Below are 23,066 nucleotides of genomic sequence, written 5' to 3'. Positions count from 1 at the left end.
CCGCCACACCAATTTTTACCAAGTACGTGACATTCTTATTTTACAGTGTGAAAATGGGCGAAATCGGACTACCGCCACGCCGACTTCACCATAACACAATTCTAAACTCCTTTTGATTCTTCCACTTTTCGGTAAACAAATCAGGAAGTAGTTAAAATAACGAGATAAAACTTTGCACGAATAATGCCTTTAAAGTATGCCACCATATGGCTAAAAAATGTCCAAATTCAACAAAACTGTTCAAGCGCCTAGGCATCGAGTATTTTGACCCCAATATTTATAGTTGACTTTTAATCGAAAATATTGGCCAATGTGTGAGATACAACTATGGACAGAGATTTAGCGCACTTCTTAATGTGAAATATGATACTTAATAATGTTATATTTAAAGAAAGTAGAATCATAATAATGTAAAAAAACTATTTATTACCTCTCTAAAAACTAAAGTAGTCCAAAATTTCTTAGTTTTCTATAAAAAAAATACAACGTTTTGTTCAGTTTACATTATTAAGTCAAAATTGGCTTGGACAAGTATTTAGCGCACTTTAAAAGATCAGTAAGGAAAAATAAATATTATTAACACGAATAACCGTTATTCGTTATCACCGCTTCACATCTGCGTGGCAAGCTCTCTATTAACCTTTGGCATCTGTCCAAAGGAATATATTTCCACGCTTCCTGTACTCCTGCCCAAAGCTCGTCGCAATTTTTAAATTTTCTTTGCCCAACTTTTTCTTTGACATCATCATTTTTCATTTGACATTTGACAAAAACTATCCTTTTCCAAAAATTTAAATCTTTTGATCTATGGCTATGAGCGAATGACAAACGCGCTTTAATATTTTTTTCGACAATAGCGGTTTTTTTCTGCTCACACGTCCATACAAATAATTTGCATTTAAACGTCTTCGTACTAGTCTACTTGACCCTTTTGAGTCCTATTCTGCATTGACTTCGACCATAATCGCGCGTGAGAATTTGAAAGGATCAGCTTTACACTTTCTAAGAATTATTTTATACTCGCGGTGGCACGATTCCGATTTCCTTTTCGGAGGGGTAAAAAAACCGAATTTCCGTATAAATGGGGTATGTGCGGATAGGGAAGCTTCTCCAGAGAAGAAATATCCAAAAATAATATAAAAATAACTTATTTTTTAAAATATTCACGATTAAAAGTTCAAAAAATTGCACTAATAACACATGGTATTTCTCTATGTTTCACTAAATATTTTCACGTTTTTCAATCTGTATATTTAAATATACACTCTAAACATTGAAATAAGTTCACATTTCACTTTTAGTTTGGTATATTTTATCTAAATTTATTAATTTAAAAATCCCTTAGCACACTCATCGTTGAAAAGGTTCGATTGTTTACAATTATGAGGAAAACAAGCCTTGCCACATCTTAAACAGCAAATATGTAAGATTTTTAACAATTTTTCTTTGTTTGCTTTTTCGCGTGATTCTTTTTTCTATATTAACTATAATTCTACATATGTAAATGTATGTGTAATATGTGATTTATGTGACTGAAGTACTTTCGCGTAGTACTCCTTTCTGCGTTGGCGGCCTTCGGCCGCGCTTTAAAAAAATAACCCAGGTCGAGCGAATACCCGGGGTGACTGAAGTACTTTCGCGTAGTTCTCCTTTCTGCGTTAAAATAAAAAAACATATTGAGTTTCGCTATAAAGTGGTTATATTTTTTGGTTATCTTGCACTGATATTGAAACAAAATTTGAGGTTTCGTTATAAAATGGTTAAATTTTGGTCATTATATCTGTCAGCGGTTTCCATTTATTTTTGATAATACGTTTTTTTGTTTATTAGGTGACAATATAGTAATATTATAAAATAATATTATATAATATTACTATATAATATTACTTATTTCTTTATTAAATTAAATAAAGAACATATCCACATGAATGGATAGAGGAATTTTTGGGAAAAAAGGCATTTCAGCGAATTTCCTTATTATCACATGGCAGCGCTCCATTTCGTCGTAATTTTTAGCACACACATGATGTTCACTACGAGTGTAAAATGTAATTTTTAAAATAAAGATTTCTTCGGTAAAAAGACTGTTAAAAGTGTAAAATGTGGATTTATTTAAAAATTTATAGTTTAATTTAATTAATTTGAAATGAAAAATGTGAGTAAAGTTTTGTTTAATGCGGTAAAATAACTTGTTGAAATGTTCGAATTTTGGGAATTTTTGAACTTTAAGGTCGAATATCTCGTAAACTAAGCGTTTGCGGTACCTATAACCCTATATATTTCTTAATCAGGAGGACTTCCTCTTTCCAGCGGTACCTTCAAATCGCGGCGCCAAAGAAATCGGAATTGTGCCATCGCGGGGGGTTGTTTTGCGAGGGGGAGCCTTACGAACTTTGTTTTTTTTTAACAAATTTGGATCACTCTTAACATTTTTGATGGCATTATACACCATTTTTCTTGAACATTTTACTATTTGAGCAATTTTTACTTGATTTGTACCGTTTTTGTAAAGGTCCCAAATAATTTTTCTTTTTTCAATCGAACAGTATTTCTCTCAGCCATTTTATTAAAATTTGTAATGTTACTAAAACTGTTGTATACAAGTTCACAACTGAAATTAATTTTTTGTTGGACCAAACACAACAAATGACCGAAAACTATAAGTGCGCTAAATCATTGTCCAACGAATTTATGACGAAATTTAACAAAAACAAATTAACGGTATCTGAGGGGAAATGATAACGGTTATTTTCCACGAATTTAAAGAGGCGGCAGAAGTAGTATTGATCTACTGATAACAAATTCATGAAAATATCCCCCTCTTAAAATTAACGGTAATATTTCTAATTATGAATGCAAGTGCGCTAAATCTCTGTCCATAGCTGTATATAATTGAAATTATGTAATTATAATTATATACAGCTGTTGATAGCGCCATATATAAGCTGTTGACAGCTAATTAGAAACGACACCTATTTTGAAGAAAATTATGTTATTTTCCAATAAATCACTTATATTTATTGTATTTTCACTTATTTTATTGAATCCTATGTTAACCTTAAACTCTAATAGTAAAAAGTTTGTTTGAAATTCGTTTTTGTTTTGAAGAGTTTAACCTCTTCGGTCCTCACGTGCAGTCTACTGGACATTCTTCAAGTATCCGTAGAAATACTTTAAAAATACTTTTTGAGTTTATGACCATTTGTGCAGCCGTACGTATTATTTGTAGTAAAAACCCAAAATTTGTTCTCTATGCTGGCAATACTGTTAAAAAGAGCGCAATGAGTGTAATCAGCTGAGCGAAACACAGATTTTGTAAAGTGCTAATGATTATTAGTAAAAACTTTGAAAGCTGTGCAACCAAAAAATTCGAAAGTGTGATTAATTTGAATCTAACAATTACAATAAACAAGGTAAGGTATAGATTTTGTCACTAACTTTGTTCTATTACCCATATTTTTATACTCTCGCAACAATGTTGCTAAGGAGAGTATTATAGTTTTGTTCACATAACGGTTGTTTGTAAGTCCTAAAACTAAAAGAGTCAGATATAGGGTTATATATACCAAAGTGATCAGGGTGAACCTATAAAGTGTCATAACTAAGCCATAAATAAAGATATTAAAGTGAAATTTGGCACAAAGGATCGCATTAGGGAGGGGCATATTTGGACGCAGTTTTTTTGGAAAAGTGGGCGTGGCCCCGCCCCCTACTAAGTTTTTTGTACATATCTCAGAAACTACTATAGCTATGTCAACCAAACTCTACAGAGTCGTTTTCTTCAGGCATTTCTATATACAGTTCAAAAATGGAAGAAATCGGATAATAACCACGCCCACCTCCCATACAAAGGTTATGTTGAAAATCACTAAAAGTCCGTTAACCGACTAACAAAAAACGTCAGAAACACTAAATTTTACGGAAGAAATGGCAGAAGAAAGCTGCACCCAGGCTTTTTTTAAAAATTGAAAATGGGCGTGGCCTCGCCCACTTATGGACCAAAAACCATATCTCAGGAACTACTCCACCGATTTCAATGAAATTCGGTATATAATATTTTCTTAACACCCTGATGACATGTACGAAATGTGGGTGAAATCGGTTCACAACCACACCTTCTTCCAATATAACGCTATTTCGAATTCCATCTGATGCCTTCTCTGTATAATATATGTATACATTAGGAACCAATGATGATAGCGGGATAAAACTATACAAAAATACGGTATTTGAAAAATATATAAATGACGTATAATGAAATCTCGTTTATCACTTTATCATGCGAGAGTATAAAATGTTCGGTGACACCCGAACTTAGCCCTTCCTTACTTGTTGCCCATATATTTCATGACCAGCCCGCTGCACATTTGTAACATATTAACAAAAAAATGGCAGGTAAATTGTCGGAGCAACAGATTTTTGATATGCTCTTGGAAAGCGATATTGAGGATATGTCGGACGATGAGGATGACGAGGAAGAGCCAAATGGCATAGATTTTGAGGAAGAAATAATTGCGGATTTATTAGAGGAAGAGGAATCTTCCCCACCAGAAGTTCTGCCACAAACTCAAGTCCGAAGACTTAAATGGTTTTCAAAAAGCTTTTCAAATTCTTCTGAATGTTCCGACGTAATTGAATGGGATGTTGATAATAGAGAGATGTGGACACCTTTCAATTATTTTTCAGAGTACTTCGACGATAACTTCTTGAGCTTAGTTTCAGAAAAAAGTAATATGTATGCAATTCAAAACAACCGCAATTTAAACTCCACTCCTTCTGAGTATAAAAAGCTAGTAGGCGCTCATATTGTTGCGGGGTGCATGAAACTTCCAAGGATACGTATGTATAATCGGTATTATCGACCTCAAATAAAAGTCCCAGCCATCACAAAAATTCCCAGAGACAGACTTTTTAAGTTGCGAAATCACATGCATTTTGTTGACAACATGTCAGTTACCGAGGAGGAAAAAAAAGATAAACTTTGGAGAGTTCGACCAGTACTAGACGTTTTATTGAAAAGGTGTTGATTGATTCCCAAGCCAAAAAAATGCAGCATCGATGAGCAAATGATTCCGTTTTCAGGAAAAACAAGCCTTAAGCAATACGTAAAAGGCAAACCAAATCCAGTAGGATTGAAAAACTTTGTTCTAGCATCGCCTGATGGTTTAATACTGGATTTTTTTATATACCAAGGAACAAACACGTGGCCCGATGGAAAGCCGAATAAACATTTGGGAATTGGTGGTACTGTTGTACAAAAACTTGCTACAGATCTCAGTGAAGGTAGTGAAGTATTCATTGACCGATATTTCACCTCTATAAACATTCTCGAGCATTTGTTGGATAAAGGAATATTTGCGACTGGTACTATTCAACTCAACAGGATACCTAAGGAACTTCGATCAAAGTTATCAAACGACAAAACTTTATTAAAAAAAGGAAGAGGTAGTCACGAAGAGTTCGCTAGGGAAGATGACAAATTGTGTGTTGTCAAGTGGATGGATAGCCGCTCTGTGCTTATAGCTTCCACGTCAACTGGATCGTTACCCCTACCAACCGCTGGACGATGGGATAAAGTAAACAGAAAGTACATTAACGTTGATTGTCCACATGCAATTTCAAGCTACAACAAATACATGGGAGGAGTAGACTTAGTCGTCTCTTACTACAGGATTGCAATTCGCACCAAAAAATGGCCTTTGAAGGTGTTTTGGCATTTTATCGATGTTGCCGCTTGCAACTCCTGGGTTATGTATAAAAAAGACAAATATGCATGCGGTGAACACAAAAAAAATATCATGGATTTACTCGATTTTAAATTCTATATCGCCGAATGTTTAATTGCTGATGCTATACTGGAGAAGAGCGCAGAATCATCATCAGAGAGTGAAGATGAACCACCGCAAAAAAGGGCAAAAAGAACCATAAAATCTCTGCCGCCGAAAGATGTGCGTACAACGAAGAATAAACATTTACCTATTTGCGCAGTTTCTGATAAAAATAAGTTTATGCGTTGTCGTAAAGAAGGATGCAATCAAAAAACACGCTTTAAGTGCATTTCCTGCGACATATTTCTATGCATCAACAATGATAGACATTGTTTCATGGAGTTTCACTCTTAATTGCTCATTATTCAAATATTATCTAGTTCTTTTCCTTATTTAAGCAAAGTATTCATCAAAGATTTACTGTTATTTATGAATTTAAAATTAATATGAAATAAAACATTAATCCTTTATATGCTTTTACAAAAACGAGATTCATTCCACTTGGTTACAAATGTCCAGCCAGCTGCACCTGTCTTATCTTCGAATCCTTTCATCGCATATGTCCTTGAAAAATTTTTTGTTTTTAACGTGGCAAGCTTAAAAAATATTTTTGTCGACTTCTAACTTTTTTTCCCCCCCTTGGGACTGAGGAGACTAACAAAAACATGTGGAACCAATGATTTGAGTGCAACAACTAATTAGAAACGAAAATATTTTATCCACAAAAAATAATGATATAACAAAAACTTGCTTACTTTCAGTTAGTATTTTGTTGGTTATCTCTTTTACTTTAACCCTGGTCGAGACCAACGGTCTGATACACTTAGTCGAGACCAATGGTGCTTGGCTAGACCTAGGCTAGTTTACATACATTTGTATGGAAATACGTGTTGTATTTACGCTCATATACATACATATGTACAATATAGATACATTTTTAAATTTCTTATCTCTCGATTTGGTTGGAATCAAATTGACTGCCTTTTTCACGCTTGGCGTGGCAATAGCGTTCACAAAAAATGTAACATTTTGAGAAAAATTACATTTTTTCTTAACCTTTTAAAACGCTCTAGCGGCTAAAGTATTTGACTTAAATTACATTTTTCTTAACCTTTAAAACGCTCTAGCGGCTAAAGTATTTGACCTAGATAAACATACAAACCAATTTGGACATGTAACGAACATGAAAACAGATAAATAAACCGTGCGAAGTGATAGAAACATACCAAAGTTCATATACATATTTTCATACAAAATACATACTTATGTATATGGGGTCTAGCCAAGCACCATTGGTGCACTAAGGTGTAATATTATAATACCTTTTTTCGTCCTTTTCGATACGATATCCTTGATTTTTTTTTTCTGAATTCTATAGACAATAAAATTCTAGGAAACTACCTGGAAGCGCAAGTCGTTTGCTACACTATAAATATATGTATTTAAATAACATTTAAAAACAAAATATGCCTGGCCAGACCCGAGGGTCTCGATGAGGGTTAATATTGCTTCACATCGATTCCGAATTTACATTATAAGACTATAACGGCGCACCAATGGTGTAGTTTGCCATGCCGTTCTAATTTCATCACAAAGAACATCCATATTTGAGATATTTTTGGTGTATACGGCTCTTTTAACATCACCGAGAGATGTTCTATAGGGTTTAAGTCTGGGCTGGACGATTCCCACTCCAAAACATTGATAGAATTTTTGTTAAAAAACTTTTGTGGCAACTTTGACGTATGCTTTGAATAGTTATCTTCCTTTTAACAGGCAAATTTTTCTTAGCCCATGGCACTTTGACATTTTTTAGGATGTCGACGTATTTCTCCTTGTTTAAAATTCCATTAATCTTATGGAGCGGACCAACACCATTCCAAATAAAAAATCTCCACATCATGATTGATCCTTCACCATACTCAATCATCAAGTTCTTCAATTAATGGACGGCGAACATACCTTCGACCATCAGGACCTAAGCGATTAATTTTTGTTACATCTTTCCAAACGACATAACTCCGTTGATTTGTCGTTTTAGACCAATAAGAGTTGGCAAAGTCTACGCGTCGTTTCTACGAATTTTAGTAGGAAGTGTGTTCCTGCGTGCGGTGAAGTCCAGAGTCGACCAAACGCCGGGCAATTGTTCTCTTGGATATTTGGACATTGTATTCTACTTGAATTTCATGTAGAGTGTCAGTGGAACTCTTTTTTGGGTCTCTTCGCGAGATAGTATTAATTCTGACGTCTATTTCTGTTGCAGTTTTTCGAGTTTTTTCTTTGCGTGCAACTTTTTAAATAGTTTTAATGTTCGGTATATGCTTAAAGGCATTGAAAACAATTTTGGTTGAGCATTTGATATGATTCACAATTTATTTGTACGTCTTTCCAGTCTGAGGAAGGACAAAAAAGGAAAATACGTGGGGCAGATGTACATCGTCTCATTAAACAACTTGAATAATACATTTTAATATATTTTAAATTACAACTTTGAAACACACGCTTACTAGAAATCAATAATGTTATTAATAAAAATTAACGCCTTGAGAAATTCTAATTCTTTAAACAACTGTTTCTAATTAGCTGTCGCACTTAATTCACCTTCTAAATCGTAACGCATTTACTATTTGAAAAAAAATTAAAAGAACTTTATCTTCACAAATATAAAACGGAGTGAACTTAGTAGTGAATAGAGTAACACGAACAATGCAAGAATTTTAGGAATATAAATAACGGTATATCAAAAATGTTTATCTTATACTCATCAGCCACCTATAAAAAAGTGAGCATTTGTCAGTATGTCGCAAATGGGTTAAATCAGATAAATACTTAGCTCCCATATAGGTAGGTAGGTAGGAGGGCAGCCCTATCGGGCTCAATTAGCACTTGATGTGCCATTTTGATACACTATTCGTAGAACCTTTTGTATCTGCTATAACGTTTCACTTTCTCTCTCAAACCATTTTGAGGTTTCGATGAAACTACTTATGTCCGATATGCTTTTGTTGGAAATCCATTAAAGATTTGGTGCTTGGTGGATTCCGAGTGTTTTGTGTCGGATCTGTGCTAGAGCTGGGCATTCGCAGAGAAAGTGGAAGATTGTTTCCTTGTTCCCTGTTACTTGTTGGCTGCAACAAGATAGTGATCCGAGTCGATGTTAGGACCTCGGAGCGCACGCACATCTAAAACACTGGAGACGTGTCTTCCGTCTATCACAACATGATCGATCTGGTTGGTAGTTTTTCGATCCGGAGACAGCCAGGTAGCTTGATGAATTTTTTTGTGCTGGAATCTAGTACTACAGATAACCATATTTCGGGCCCCGGCGAAGTCGATCAGCCTCAACCCATTTGGGGATGTTTCCTCGTGGAGGCTGAATTTACCGACCATAGCGCCAAAGATACCTTCTTTGCCCACCCTGGCGTTAAAGTCGCCAAGCACGATTTTGACATCGTGGCGGGGGCATCTCTCATAAGTGCGTTCCAAGCACTCATAAAAGGCATCTTTGGTCACATCGTCCTTCTCATCCGTCGGAGCGTGGGCGCAGATCAGCGATATGTTGAAGAACCTCGCTTTGTCCTTGTCCCGTCCATCGCATTTCTTGGACGGCGGTGATGTCAGCCTTTATTTTCACGAGGACATCAACCAGCTGGGCAGCGGCACCTTCCCAATTAAGGGACCGGACATTCCAGGTGCATGCCCTTAAATCGTAGTCCTTATTTCGTTTGCCATGGTCGTCATCAAAAGGGGGGTCTCTCATCCGAGGCTGGTTGTTACTGTTCATTGGGGTAGGCTTTTTACGTGGCGGGTCCCAAACCCAGCGCACAACCCTATGCAGGGGATGTTTCGCCTTCTCACTTTAGCTCACCTTCGAACGGATGTTCTAAGGCTAACCAGAGGATACTTGGTCAAAGACCGGAAGTCGTGAGCTGCTTGAGTCATATGTAAAAGAATCGTTTCTGGCCACTCCCAAGTGAATGGCGATCAGAGAACTTTCCTCACTTGCGTGAACTTCTACACATGACCCCATCCTCCTGCTGCTCTTTGTATTCCATTTAATTTTCTAATGTTGAATTCTTTGTTTAGCGCTGGCCACCACACCAGAGCTCCATATGTAAGTGATTATACTTGGTTTAAGGCTCCAATTCCTGTTGACGATTTTCTTACAAGTATAGTAGGCCATGTAAGCTTTGTTTATTCTTTTTTCTATATTTATTTTCCAGGACAGTTTGGTGTCAATCTCCACCCCCAAGTATTTAGCTGTGGGGGGTAGAGTGAGTGTTGTACCGTTTAGTACCGGAAGTTGGAACTGAGGTATTTTGGTTCTGCTTGTGAATAGCATCAGTTCTGTTTTGTTCGGGTTAACTCCTAGACCATTGTTCTTAGCCCATAAGTTTAACCTACGAAGTGCTCTTTCCAAAATCTCGCTGACTGTTGAAGGAAACATACCTGAAACCAACAACAGTATATCGTCTGCATACGCTACTGCTTTCACTCCTCCACCGTTTAGTTGGAGTAGTATTTCGTTCAGCGCTGCAACCCATAGAAGCGGAGAGAGGACCCCCCCTTGAGGCGTCCCTCTACTCACATAGCTTGTTTGTGTTGCAGCGCCTTTTGAAGCTATAATCTTCCTATTCTCAAGCATCGATAGTATCCATCTGCACACAGTGTCGTCTATGCCACCATGTGCCAGAGAATTTATTATCGCATTTACTTCTATGTTGTTGAAGGCGCCCTCTATGTCTAGAAATGCAGCCATGGTGTATTGTTTGTGGTGTAGTGATTTTTCGATTACACTTATCACCTCGTGAAGGGCGGTTTCGGTTGATCGGCCCTTCATGTACGCATGTTGGGACTTCGATAACTTCTCCGCCATTATTGTTCTTACGTGTAGATCTATTAGCCTTTCTAGTACCTTCAGCATAAAGGAGGTAAGGCTTATAGGTCTAAAATCCTTGGCATTCTCGTGTGTTCTTCTGCCTGGTTTTGGAAGGAACACAACTTTACTCCTTTTCCAACTTCTTGGGATGTAAGATAGTTGAATGCTAGCCTAGTATATATTTTCAAGCCTTAGAACCATTGGTTCTACCAGTTTTTGCAGCATTATGGGCATAATCCCGCCAGGACCTGCCGCTTTAAATGGTGCAAAACTATTTATGGCATATTTGATTTTTCTTTTGTCTACTATTTGGCTTCGATAGTCAGCTGCGTTCAGCTGTGGTTCTGGTTGAACCCTCGTTGAAGGTGTTTGCTGACTCCCGGGGAAACGCGTTGTGATTAGTACCTCCAGAGACTATTTTGCCGAGGAGGTCAAATCACTTCCCTCAGCCCTAATGTAGGCAGTATTAATATGATCTTTGGATAGCATTTTACTCAGCTTAGCGGCTTCTCTGCAACTTTCTATCGATGTGCAGAAAGATTGCCATGAGTCCTTTTTAGCTTCAGCTTAGAGTTCACTGTTTCACCAAGGAAGAGACTTTCTCTTTTTCAAAACTGTTAGCGGAGTAGATTTATTAAAAGTTGTGGTTAAGATTTTTTCCAACTTCTCTACTTCTGAATCTAATTCCTCAGGATTTCTGATACTCTTGTTGCCTCCCTTTTCAAGGCATTTTGTTGCTATACTGGTAAATTTTCCCCATGCCGTTCTTCTAGGGTTCCGGTATGTGAGAGACGCACTGTACTTCTCGCGGATGCTGAAGAGTATCCAAGAGTGATCCGACATGGAAGGCTCATCGGATACCCTCCAGTTATCCACAACGAGACTGTCTGTGTCTGTTGATAGCGTGAGGTCAAGCACTTCCTCCCACTCCGGAAATCTATCCGAGTTTGGGAAAATAAATGTTGGCTTATCGCCCTTGTTGCAAATACTTAGATTACTATTCAAAATATACTGCAAGAGTGACTCACCTCTGGTGTTTATATTTGAGCTACCCCATACGGTGTGCCTTGCGTTTGCATCACACCCTATTAGGACATCATCCTTCCTGTTCTCCTCTACTAGTCTGGCGAGCGGGGCCGGTGGTAAGTCTTCGTCATGGGCCAAGTAGGCTGAGACCAAGAAGAAGGGCTTTTCCTTCTGTTCCACCTTTACCACTGTGATATCTGCTGTGCTGTAATTAGGACAAAGAAATGCATTTGTACTTTTATTGATAAGAATGCATGCCCTAGGTTTACTTCTGTTCCGTGTGTAAAACAGGTTATATTTGCTGCTGTTTAGCCCTTTAATGGTATCATCATTGACCCAGGGCTCCTGTACTAGGCTGATGTCGATGCCCCTCTCGTTCACGAGGGTTGTCAGATTAGCTGTAGCACTCTTCGAGTGCTGCAGGTTTATCTGTATGCATCTTATGTTATTGGGCATCACGGGTTTCTTCGATGCCCACATTCCTTAGCAACTGGCTGGCGTCGTCGACCTCTTCCGTGTCGTCTTCGTCAGCCGCTTTGTCGCCTTGGAAGATTTTTAGTCTAGCCTTGCGGATTCCGAAGCTGATTTTGTAGTCAGTCTTCTTCAGAGCCTCAATGGACTCATCACAAATGGCCACTAGTATTGGCTTGCTTGCTTTATTAGGTTTTTCCTCCTTGATTAGCTGCCACTCATCTATACCTGGTATAGATTTGTTCTACAGCTTAATGCACCTCAGGAGTTTTTCGCCTGGCTCCTCTAGAGGGGGTAACCAAATGCGAGCACGAGGTCTCTTTGGAATGTCCCTGGCGGGTATAAGCCTCAATTGGAAGCCTACGAAGGCGTTGCTAATTTTAGCAACACTACCCGTCAGGAAATCTAGCGAGGCCTGGTCCGCGCACTTGATGACCCTGTAGGCCCTGAGGGTCTCAGAGGAGTCAAACTCCGGGTGAGGACCCGCAGGATTGTCGAGTACATAGCTCAGCACCATACTCGACAATCTGACGTCGATCTCCACCCATCTCTCCTGTATTGTGCTCGGAGAGGAGGAATTTCCATCTATAATGCCCACCTGCAGGCTATCCCTGGCTACATCGCAGAAATGCCTTGCCGTTGTTGTGCTGCTGTGTTCACCTTCACTCCGCCTCGGTTTTTTGGGCTGAGTTCCGGGTACCTCTGTGATGGAGCGATTTTTCTTCTGAGAAGTGCTCTCTCGTTTGCTCTCTACTTGAGGTTGTGATTGCTTCCTTTTCAGGTAGCCTTCATATTCCTCTACGATGGATTTGAGGCGCTTTGTTTCAGCTTCATCAACTGGGGTACCGGCTGCCTGGTCTTTGGCTATCTTCCCTAGTATGAAGACTGCCCTCTGGTACCGGTTTTTCCTCAGCTGATTTTGGGATTTCTTGCGCTTCTTTTTGTTCTCTCCTTTAGCCGCCAGTGCACATTGGTTGGTGCTCATGGCAGCCTTGGAGGTGGACGCTTCCTGCCTTACATCTGTGGTTTTCACTGCTGTATCTACAGGTATACTTTGGTTGGTATGTCCGGTAGTACTCTTACTCGTCTCCTGGCTGGAGGCAAATAGTTCGTCTTCATCGGATTCCGTAATAGGATTCCGATAGCTCATGTCCTTAGTCGTTGCTGTTGTCGTCAATTTGGTTATTGTAGTTGGTGTTGTTGTTGTATTGTTTGCGTTCATATTTGGTCCCACGAGTAATCCGGAAAGGGTTAGTCACTCGTCCGCAGAGCCGGTATGCGGAGAGAAGGCTTTTATACCTCCGACCTCGCCTGGGCATCGGAGGGGACCGTTCGCGATCAGCTATTTATTACCCCCCGCTGACTATTTAGCCCTCGGCACGGGTACCTCGACACCTTGGCTTAGGGTGGTGTTGGTTCGGGTATCCTCATACTTCCACAATAGGAGATGAGCGTAAAACCTGGGGTTTATTCATCCATATCACTATTGTGGGAATTATGAAGTGTCCCTCTTAGTTCGTAAGATTAGAGTGCGTTTCCTTTGGGATAATACTTAATAATACTTAAGCCCCTTCGCCACGACAAGGCGACCAACTTCAAAGGAGAAGCTCCCATATACCCAATATAAAGAATTTCGAACTTTCGGGTGACTTATATAAAGTTTCTTGGTTGACGCACCTGTCTTTGGTTCTTGCAAGTTTTAAGAGTATAAAATGTTCGACGAAAAATGTGTTCCATCATCTTTTTTTTACGATCTGAGAGCAGAAAATAGTCACAGAGTCCCAATTCATGGATTTTTGGCATGGTTTGCACTGACCTCTAAAATTGTGCATTGTCTTAGTGAAACAGCACTTTCCTTTCCAAGACCAGTTTTTGCTTCAATTTCCCTTCCCTTCAAGAATCAATATTTTATCAACAAGCGAAATTTCACAATAAAAAAGTTGTTTCACTCAAAATGATATAATTCAAAAACGAATGATCCGACAAATTTTTACACGTGACTTTTAAAGGTTAGAGCTAAATAAAAATAATATGGATATAATTCTAGCAGCGCCATCTGTGTGACAGGCCGTGAAAGTTTCAATTGATCTGTTCAATTAAAATGTGTTAAAAAGTTTCTCTGACTAGCCGTATGCTAGCTATATGGGAATTCGGGCAATACCCAATACCGTTTTAAAAGAATTTGTAAAATTATATGGTATATCAATGATCCACGGGAAGAGCTAAGTCGCTTAGCCATGCTGGCAACTTACAAGTTTATCATAGAGTTTGTCATTTTTTATGTTGTACTAGCCAGAACGTGGATTAACTCATTAAAAGTGCTTCGATGAACTTAATTTAATTTATTTCGATAAAGCTCCTTTAAAGACCAGTGTATTAGACTATTTTGGTTTTCCTGTGAGGAATCAAGACAAATCCTGGGTTCCACATAAATGACAAGAACCTAGGCATTTGTCATTTGCTATACCAATGATTTGGACGGAACCAAAGGATCATGTAAGTGATTGTTATTTTTGTTTGACTCAAACAAAAGGTATCAGTACCACTAGAATCACTAACTCCAGGTCATAAAAATGTTAAAAATGATCCTCTAGGGAACCTTGATGACATACTTTTACCACCGTTGCACATAAAGCTTGACCTGATAAAAAAATTTGTAAAAGCTAAGCATAAAGATGGAGATGGATTTTTATATCTAAAAGAGAAATTCCCTAAACTCAGCGAGGCGAAAATGAAAGAGGGAATATTTGTGGGCCCACAAATACGGCAATTGATGAAGGATAAGAGCTTTGAAGAAAAACTGAATGATCAGGAAAAACTCGCCTGGAAATGTTTTGTGAATGTTGTTCAAAATTTTCTGGGTAACCATAAAGTGGGAAATTACAAAGATTTAATAAATGAACTTATGATATCATTTAAAGCTTTGGGATGTAATCTGTCCTTGAAAATACGTATGCTGGACTCTCATCTGGATTTCTTTCCGTCAAATTTGGGTGCTGTAAGTGACGAACAAGGTGAGAGGTTCCATCGAGACATTTCCTTAATGGAGACTTAAAAGGGACCTACCGGAAGCCAAATATTCAAGAAAATCATAAGTATCTATTAGATATTAAAAAATAATTCTGTAAGTGAGGCTGAATTTTGTACTTTGTACGAAAATATATGTTTTGATGTCAAAAGAAAACATGATGTGTACATTTTTTCATTGATAAATTATTATTTGGTGGCCCTAGTATATTCAAAATTTGATATAAATTTTCATGTGAAAAAAAAAATTACAAACTTGTTGACCAGTGTAATGTTTTAAACATCAAAGTTAAAAGAAAATTATCTTTATAATAGATAAATCATCGACCATTAAATCGAACTAAATCTTAATATTGTTGCTATCTTTTTAATGTAATACATCAATATGTTTTGAGACCCGAGTGCAGCAAGCAGTTTTGACCGTTTAACAAAGAAAATATAATTTTTCTAATTAATAAAAAGGGTGGCGTCATATGCATCCCCTCAGTTGTTACGTTTTGGTACATAATTCATAAATGTATAAATGTAGCAAACACTATAATATATTTTAACGTATAATTTATCACCATTTGGAGATGTATTTTTTTAGATGATCACGTACAAAACCCTGTGAATGAAATTGTTGAAATCTGCTCAAAGTCGACAACTAGTTCGGAGGCATATAAGAGACAGAAAATTAATTCCAACCTTCAATTGCGTTTACGTTTAAATCAACAAACTGTGAATAGCAACAGCAACAAAAACAAGTGTTCTACTGAAACCACCAGCGATTTTCCAGTTAGTTCTCCTTCGAATCCACGAAAACGGACTGCTCTGCAAAAAAATACATTGTCAGGAGACGTTTTTGAGCGTAACCTGGCATTATTAACAACGCAAAAACCGCAAATGTCTTTGGACGAAAAAATTAACGCTTGGAAATGTGATATTGATTTCAGTGAGGTCGAAGATGTGGATAGTTTTGATGATCTTTTCAGAGAACATGAGGAATTACAAAAAGGAGTTATACAAGGCAATAGGAATGGCGCTTTCAACAGCACACAGTATGATTTTAACGTATTTCGAAATGATATCCTGCCTAGGCTTACAACAACGTCTACTTTAATAGAAAAAGATGAAAAAACTAAACCTTCTGCCACTGGTACATTTTCGGCACAACGTCGTATGCGAGCAGCTCTTGAATTTGAGTGCAAAAAACGTCAACAACAACATTTGTTAAGAGGAAGGAATACTACCCCTACATTTACATCCTCTTCTGAAAATGATTTACTTTTATGTCTTACTTCCAAACAAAAATTCAACAGCAATCAACAAAAGCTACGCCCTAGAAATTCGGAGCATGGTAATCAAGTTCTGAATGGAAAGTCTTCGTGTGATATTTTAGAATCAAAAGATAACATGTGTCGCCATTCCCAAATGGCAATAGGCGGATATCCGTCGCTTGTATCTCGTCAATTTCGGCCATCTGCAGATGAGGAATCGGTTTTTAAGTTACGCCGCCTGAATAGGGAAATTGATAAATTCAATGAAAAGAATGAGACAAATTCTCGAGGTCTTATTCAAATGCGTTTGGATTTTGCAATACAAAATAAAAGTCAACAACTTTATGAAAGAAGGAGTCAATTGTTTAAAACGCCTACATTGCCACAAAAACACCTGCCGCTACCCGTTCCCACTCAGTTACCGATGCCGAACTCAGCTGCCTTAAACGTTTCGATATTAATGTCAAAGAACACGCATAGCTTTAATCCTAGTGATATGGATAAAAACACAGAATGTCCGCTTCACCAATCAGAAGACAATGAGTTACAAACAGAAATAATATCTACATCGCCACATGAAGCTGATCAGTCCTATTCTACACTTTCCCCAGTTTCGAAAAACCTTATATCTACCAGTGCATGTCATCAACAACAAGAGTTTTGCAATTATTTGGGATTGACCGGCATGTCCACTGCTAATGCAGTAGCAAATGCAGTAGCTGAATTGGCCAAGTGTAATTTAACTAGACGTTCTTTGCGTGTGCGCCGGTTGAAGCAACAAGAGAAAAGTGAAAATAACCAAAAAATTACAAATTCAAAAGACATTATATTAGACGATAAGTATGTAGAAACAACAATAGGCGAAAGGTTAAGTGCAGCCGAAATTGTTGAAAAGAAGGAAACTACGGAGATGTCAGCAAATTTACGGTAAGTGAATTGTGGTTATTGCTATAAAAAAATGCAGTGCTAATATACATTTATATTTACTTATTCAAGAACTAATTCAAGTCTATGGAAGATATCTTGTTTAATAAAAAAAAGTTTCACGTACAAGAACAGAATTTTGAGCGTTCAGTTTATATGGCAGCTATAAGCTATAGGGTCTGAAATCGGCGGTTCCGACAAAACTTCTTGGGAAAATTTGTGTGAACAAATATTTCAAAAAATACCTATTACCTTAGTAAAGAAATTATATGAGCACGACTTCAGGCTATTCAATTTTTAATATAAAGAGCGTTTACAAAGTTTTGGTTTTTACACATTTAACACAATTAGAAAGCAAATAGATGTTAAAAAGAAAATATTTATATGTACATGTTAAAAAATTGTCATTGATTGTAATGAATATGCTCTCTCTTATTAATTTTGACTTGGTTAAGTTGAGATGGCATTGTTTCAATCAAAGGTTTTAGCTTTAACATGGCGATTGAAGCCCATTTCCGCTGCATTGCCTTTTTAAATACTTTTGTATTAAAAGGTCGTAGGGTAATCTGGGCTGTTCTTTTGACATTATTTTTTTCATAGAAATTTTTATTCTACAATAGAACTTTTTTTACTTTATCATGAGGTAAATCGTGGAGTGTATAAACAATTTTTTCGGAATTTTTTGATGACATCTGTCGGAGAAATGGCTGGGTGAATGAGACGCTGTTTTTCACTGGCGAATGGTTATCGTCCCTACTAGAATCATGAAAAAATGTTGATAAATTAAAAAGTAATTAACGTTTTCATTTTTCCCCATGTTTTTTTACATACATTTTATCATAACATTGTCAATAAATTATAAAAAATTATGAATCTTGTAGGAACGATAGCCAGGCGTTTTGTGAACATCGGTTGAGTAGTTCGACCGGAATCATGTTCGCCAGTTTAAAAAAGTGTGTTTTAAGAAAAACGCGTTTAAAGTTGGAGGTACTGAAAAAGCATACAAAGATAGACATAAACGTTGAAAAAACGTCAAGCGGTATTATTATTTTTGGGCCTTTTTCGAAACCTTTCAATGGTAAAATCAATTTCTGCATTAATTCTAAGGGTATAAGGTAACAGAAAGTGCAAAAACAAAAAAAAAATTGAAAAAAGATTACCCTACTGACCCCTTAAACTGAGATCCATTTTTTAAAGCTCTATCAGATAATAGTCCCCACAGATCTTCGATAAGGATTATATCCGTTCTTTTTCCTGACCATTTTCTTGCTGGTAAAAATGCCTTACAAATTCTATCTATTTACTATCGAGCAAATCAAAATACATTGGGGCATACATATGTATTTGTCGTTATGTAGCATATTAGAGTTTTTCCTTTATAACAAGGCAGCCCACAACCATGTACTCGTCGGAGACAAGTGCGCCGAGAATTTGTAGTACCATAGAAAGAATAGTTGGCTTTGAGCGTATATTTTTGGTTTTCTAGCTTGAGTAGGATTTTTCGCAAATTACTAATTGTAGTTCTATGGCGGTTTGGTACTGTGCAAATTCATATTATTTTCATATCACATTCACGCAAACTTAACCCATTACTGCCAGCCTATATATCTCGCCGTACGATTTTTTCGAAAATTTATGGGGCATACCTGACATATGTATGCGATGGGTTATAAAATACCCAATGGGATAATAAGGGTTCTAAGCGCACCTGAAATTTAAAATACTTGTATGTGACAACCTGTTGATCGGTTGTTCGCCATGTGTCGATCAAAATCAACTGTTTTACGAAGTAGATGCAAGTGAAAATGCAATTGTGAAATAGTGCGGATGTTGAAATTGTGAATCATTTTCTGGTTTTTCAACTGTCTCAACATTGACTTTGAAAATGGGCACTTATTAATCAAAATTTTGTCCTGTCTTTTAAGTAGTGTATATTATTTTACATTTCCTCTATGATTCAGAAAAAAAGTAAGGTCAATATATCTAAACACTTGCGAGATATGATTTCAGAATCCGAAAATATTGACTAGATTTTTATTTTCTTCTATATTCGACGAAATACTTTATAATAACAATCTGCTATAAAAACAAGAGACTAGCGAGAGTTACAATACAAAATATGTATGCACATAAGTATAATTTCTTTACTAAGGTATTATTAATCAGATTTGGTATCAACTTAGTTATTAATATTATTCTTTGTTTTTTCGTGTTCGAAACACAGTGAAATTTCCAAACACGGACAGCCTCTTAAGCTTACAAAACCAATTTAGAGGAAGGATTTGATTATTTGTTTGTTCGAATTAAAAGACTCCGAAACAAACGGGGTTTTCAATAGGGATGCTACAAAAGTACACCGATAGAGACTCTTTTTTGACATTTCTTTTCAGTAAGGCTTGCCATTTCATCATGGAAATATATTTCGAAATTCGGAGAAATGTGTTTTATTTGCAATCTATGTATTTTAAAAATAATAAGCAAATGAGATAACAAAATCATAATCTGACTTATGATATTGATGTCCAGTGATATCAATAATAATATACAATATTCATATCAAATGTTCTTATTTCTAGTGCTTATATTAACAAACTTAATACTAATATTTAATACCGTAGTAATATATGTTATTAAATATTTAGTACTTAATTCCTAAATGGGAGATCTATATAGATCTGCCAAAGGATTGTCATGATAACTGATTCTGTGTAAATATGCTGTACTAAATCTTTTAATCTCAGCTTTAACAAAAGCATAAACATATTAAGATGTGTATGAATGGCTTTATTCGTTATAAACCAAGGGGCGTTTGTAATTAGTCTTAGGGTTTTTGACTGAAATCTTTGTAAAATTTCAATATTTGAATTACTAGCAGTGCCCCAGAGCTGCACACCGTAGGTCCAGATAGGTTTTAGTATGCCTTTATATAATAGCAATTTATTTTCAAGATGTAACGGCGATTTATATCCGAGTAGCCAATACAGTTCTTTGGTTTTTATTTTTAATTGCTTATTTTTAGCTTGTACGAGGGCTGCTATATATATTTCTTGCCTAACAATGAAAATAAGAATATTTATCAACGAAAATGGTTTTATTGTTTTTCAAAATATTCTCCATCAAGATTTATACACTTTTGCATGCGCTCAAACCAATTTTCGAAGCACTTTTTCCACTCCGATTGAGACACCTCCAAAACATGGTTTTTGAATGCTTCAACAGCATCTTCTGGCGACGAAAATCGTTGACCACGCATTATTTTCTTGATGTGTGGGAATAAAAAGAAGTCATTGGGTGCCAAGTCAGGGCTGTACGGCGGATGACCCATCAATTCGACGTTTTGGCCGGTCAAAAAGGCGCTGGTTTGAGCCGATGTGTGAGAGCTCGCATTGTCATGGTGCACAATGATTCGTCTTCTCTTGTTCGTTTTTCGAATTTCTCCGAAGACTTCAGGCAAACAAATGGTGGTGTACCACTCAGAATTAACCGTCCTACGTTGCTCAAGCGGAACAGTCGCCACATGACCAGTTTTGCCGAAGAAACAGGCGACCATTTGCTTCGAAGTGCTTCTTCCACGAACAACTTTCGTTGGATTTGGCTCGTCTTGGAAGACCCACACGGTCGATTGCTGTTTTGTTTCGGGCTCATACGCAGAGATCCATAATTCGTCACGAGTGACGATCTTATAAACGTCTTTTGAAGCACCGCGATCGTATTTTTTCAGCATTTCTTTACACCAATCCACACGAGCCTTTTTTTGAGCGATTGTCAAATTGTGCGGGATCCAACGAGAACAAACCTTTTTTACGGCCAGGTGTTCATGCAATATCGAATGTATGCTGGTGGGAGAAATGCATAGGCATGCCTCTATCTGAAGGTAAGTATGTTACTTGACGGTCTTGCATTATCAGTTCACGTACGGCATCGATGTTTTCTGCCAAAACGGCTGTTTTTGGACGACCTTCACCGAATTCGTCTTCTTAAGCGAGCGTCGGCCACGATTGAATTCGTTGTACCAGTTTTTCACAGTGCTATAGGATGGTGCTTCATAGCCATACAAAGATTTTAGTTCATCGATGCACTCTTGTCGTGATAATCCACGTCGAAAGTTGTGAAAAATGATCGCACGAAAATGTTCACGAGTTAATTCCATTTTTTGGCCGAAATGAATTTTTTAATCCGTATGTGCTGTTTCCATGTTAACCGTTTGTCCAAGTGCATGCCGAGGTATTTACCGCTATCACTTTTAGGTATAGCATTGCCATTTAAAAGCAATGAAGGACTATCGCTTCGCCTTAATGTAAATAAAATATGCACGTTTACTTTCATTCTCCAGCAATCTAACCAAGTTTGTATCTTATTCAATTCTTCTTGCACCAAATTAGTTGCTTCAACAGGAGGCTGGCTTAACGACAATAGAGCAGTGTCGTCAGCATATGTAGCAATTAATAAATTTTCAGTTTCAGGTATGTCAGAGGTAAAAATGGTGTAAATTACAGGACCAAGACGCTACCCTGTGGTACTCCAGCATTTATGAATCTTATGTCAGACGTTTCGTCATTTATTTTTTACATAAAATGACCCACCAGTTAAATAAGACTTAAGAATTAGATATACCTGAGAGGAGAATATGTTTTTTAATTTATATAGTAGATCAAGATGCCAAACTTTATCAAATGCTTGCTGAATGTCCAAAAATGCTGCTAAACAGTACTCTTTACGTTCTAAAGTGTCAGTAATATAGTTAACTACACGGTGACATTGTTCGGGTGTACCGTGATAACAGCGAAACCCAAATTGATGTGCAGGTATTACCTTATTCTCCTTTAGTAGTGGCAATATTCTACACAAAAATATTTTTTCAAATATTTTGGAGAATAAGGACAACAAACTTATTGGTCTATATGAAGTGATTTCATTCTCGGCTTTACCTGGTTTGAGTACCATCACAATTTCTGCACACTTCCACTGAGTAGAGAATTGGTTCAGCCTTAATATTGAATTATAGATAAGTGTAAGAAACATAATTCCTTTTTTACGTAAGCACTTAGCTACTCTGGCATCAATTTTGTCATACCCTGGAGATTTTTTGTTGTTCAGCTTCTCGATTTCAGAACGTATTTCGGCGGGCGTAATATGTTTCATTGGTAGAGATAGTTGACACAGTATATCAAGAAATTCTAATATTGCAGCATCATTGTTGGTACCACTACAACCAAAAGCAGTGAACGTTGCTTCAAGGTATTTACTGTACGCATTTGCTTTGCTTTTGTCTGATCTTTAGATATTTTGTATCATTCCAAATCTTATGATCTTCATTATTTCTATAATTAAACTCTCAATATATCAATATAATCAGAAATCGATTAATTTTGATTGAAGTCTTTTAATTTTTCTTTTAGCTCTTTTGTGGCTTTATTTAGAGTAGTTTTGAAACGTCCTTTACTCTGAATTAATGATTTAATCTCTGCAGATACATGAATCAGTTTATGAGATGTAAATTCATTCCTTTTTTGGGAAGTGGCAGGAAAAGATGCTTTGTGAATTAGGTTTTAAAACCTTCGACTGCATCATCCAGTTCAACTTGAGATTTAAGTGTTAAGTATTATATTTTGCGAAATCCAAACTTGAAAAAGTCCAATTTCACTTTTATTGCTTAAAGCAAAATATTTTCTTTGCTTAACATTAACTGAAGTGTTGTATCTCACTATGATA

The 23,066-nt window shown here is 36.9% G+C and overlaps 1 protein-coding gene across 1 annotated transcript in view; it reads left to right on the top strand.

Annotated features, from left to right (window-relative positions):
- Nucleotides 1-17,361, top strand: part of LOC126752996 (uncharacterized) — a 30,768-nt gene extending 13,407 nt beyond the window's left edge. Inside the window, exon 3 of the mRNA XM_050464091.1 lies at nucleotides 15,761-17,361. Within this exon, the coding sequence (XP_050320048.1) occupies nucleotides 15,761-17,361 (1,601 nt within the window). The remainder of the gene's footprint in view (nucleotides 1-15,760) is intronic.
- Nucleotides 17,362-23,066: the final 5,705 nt, after the last annotated feature.

This window comes from Bactrocera neohumeralis, chromosome 3 (genome assembly GCF_024586455.1).
Source record: "Bactrocera neohumeralis isolate Rockhampton chromosome 3, APGP_CSIRO_Bneo_wtdbg2-racon-allhic-juicebox.fasta_v2, whole genome shotgun sequence".
Taxonomy (NCBI): domain Eukaryota; kingdom Metazoa; phylum Arthropoda; class Insecta; order Diptera; family Tephritidae; genus Bactrocera; species Bactrocera neohumeralis.
Note: the sequence above shows the minus strand (reverse complement) of the source record. Positions and strands in the feature narration are given on the sequence as shown.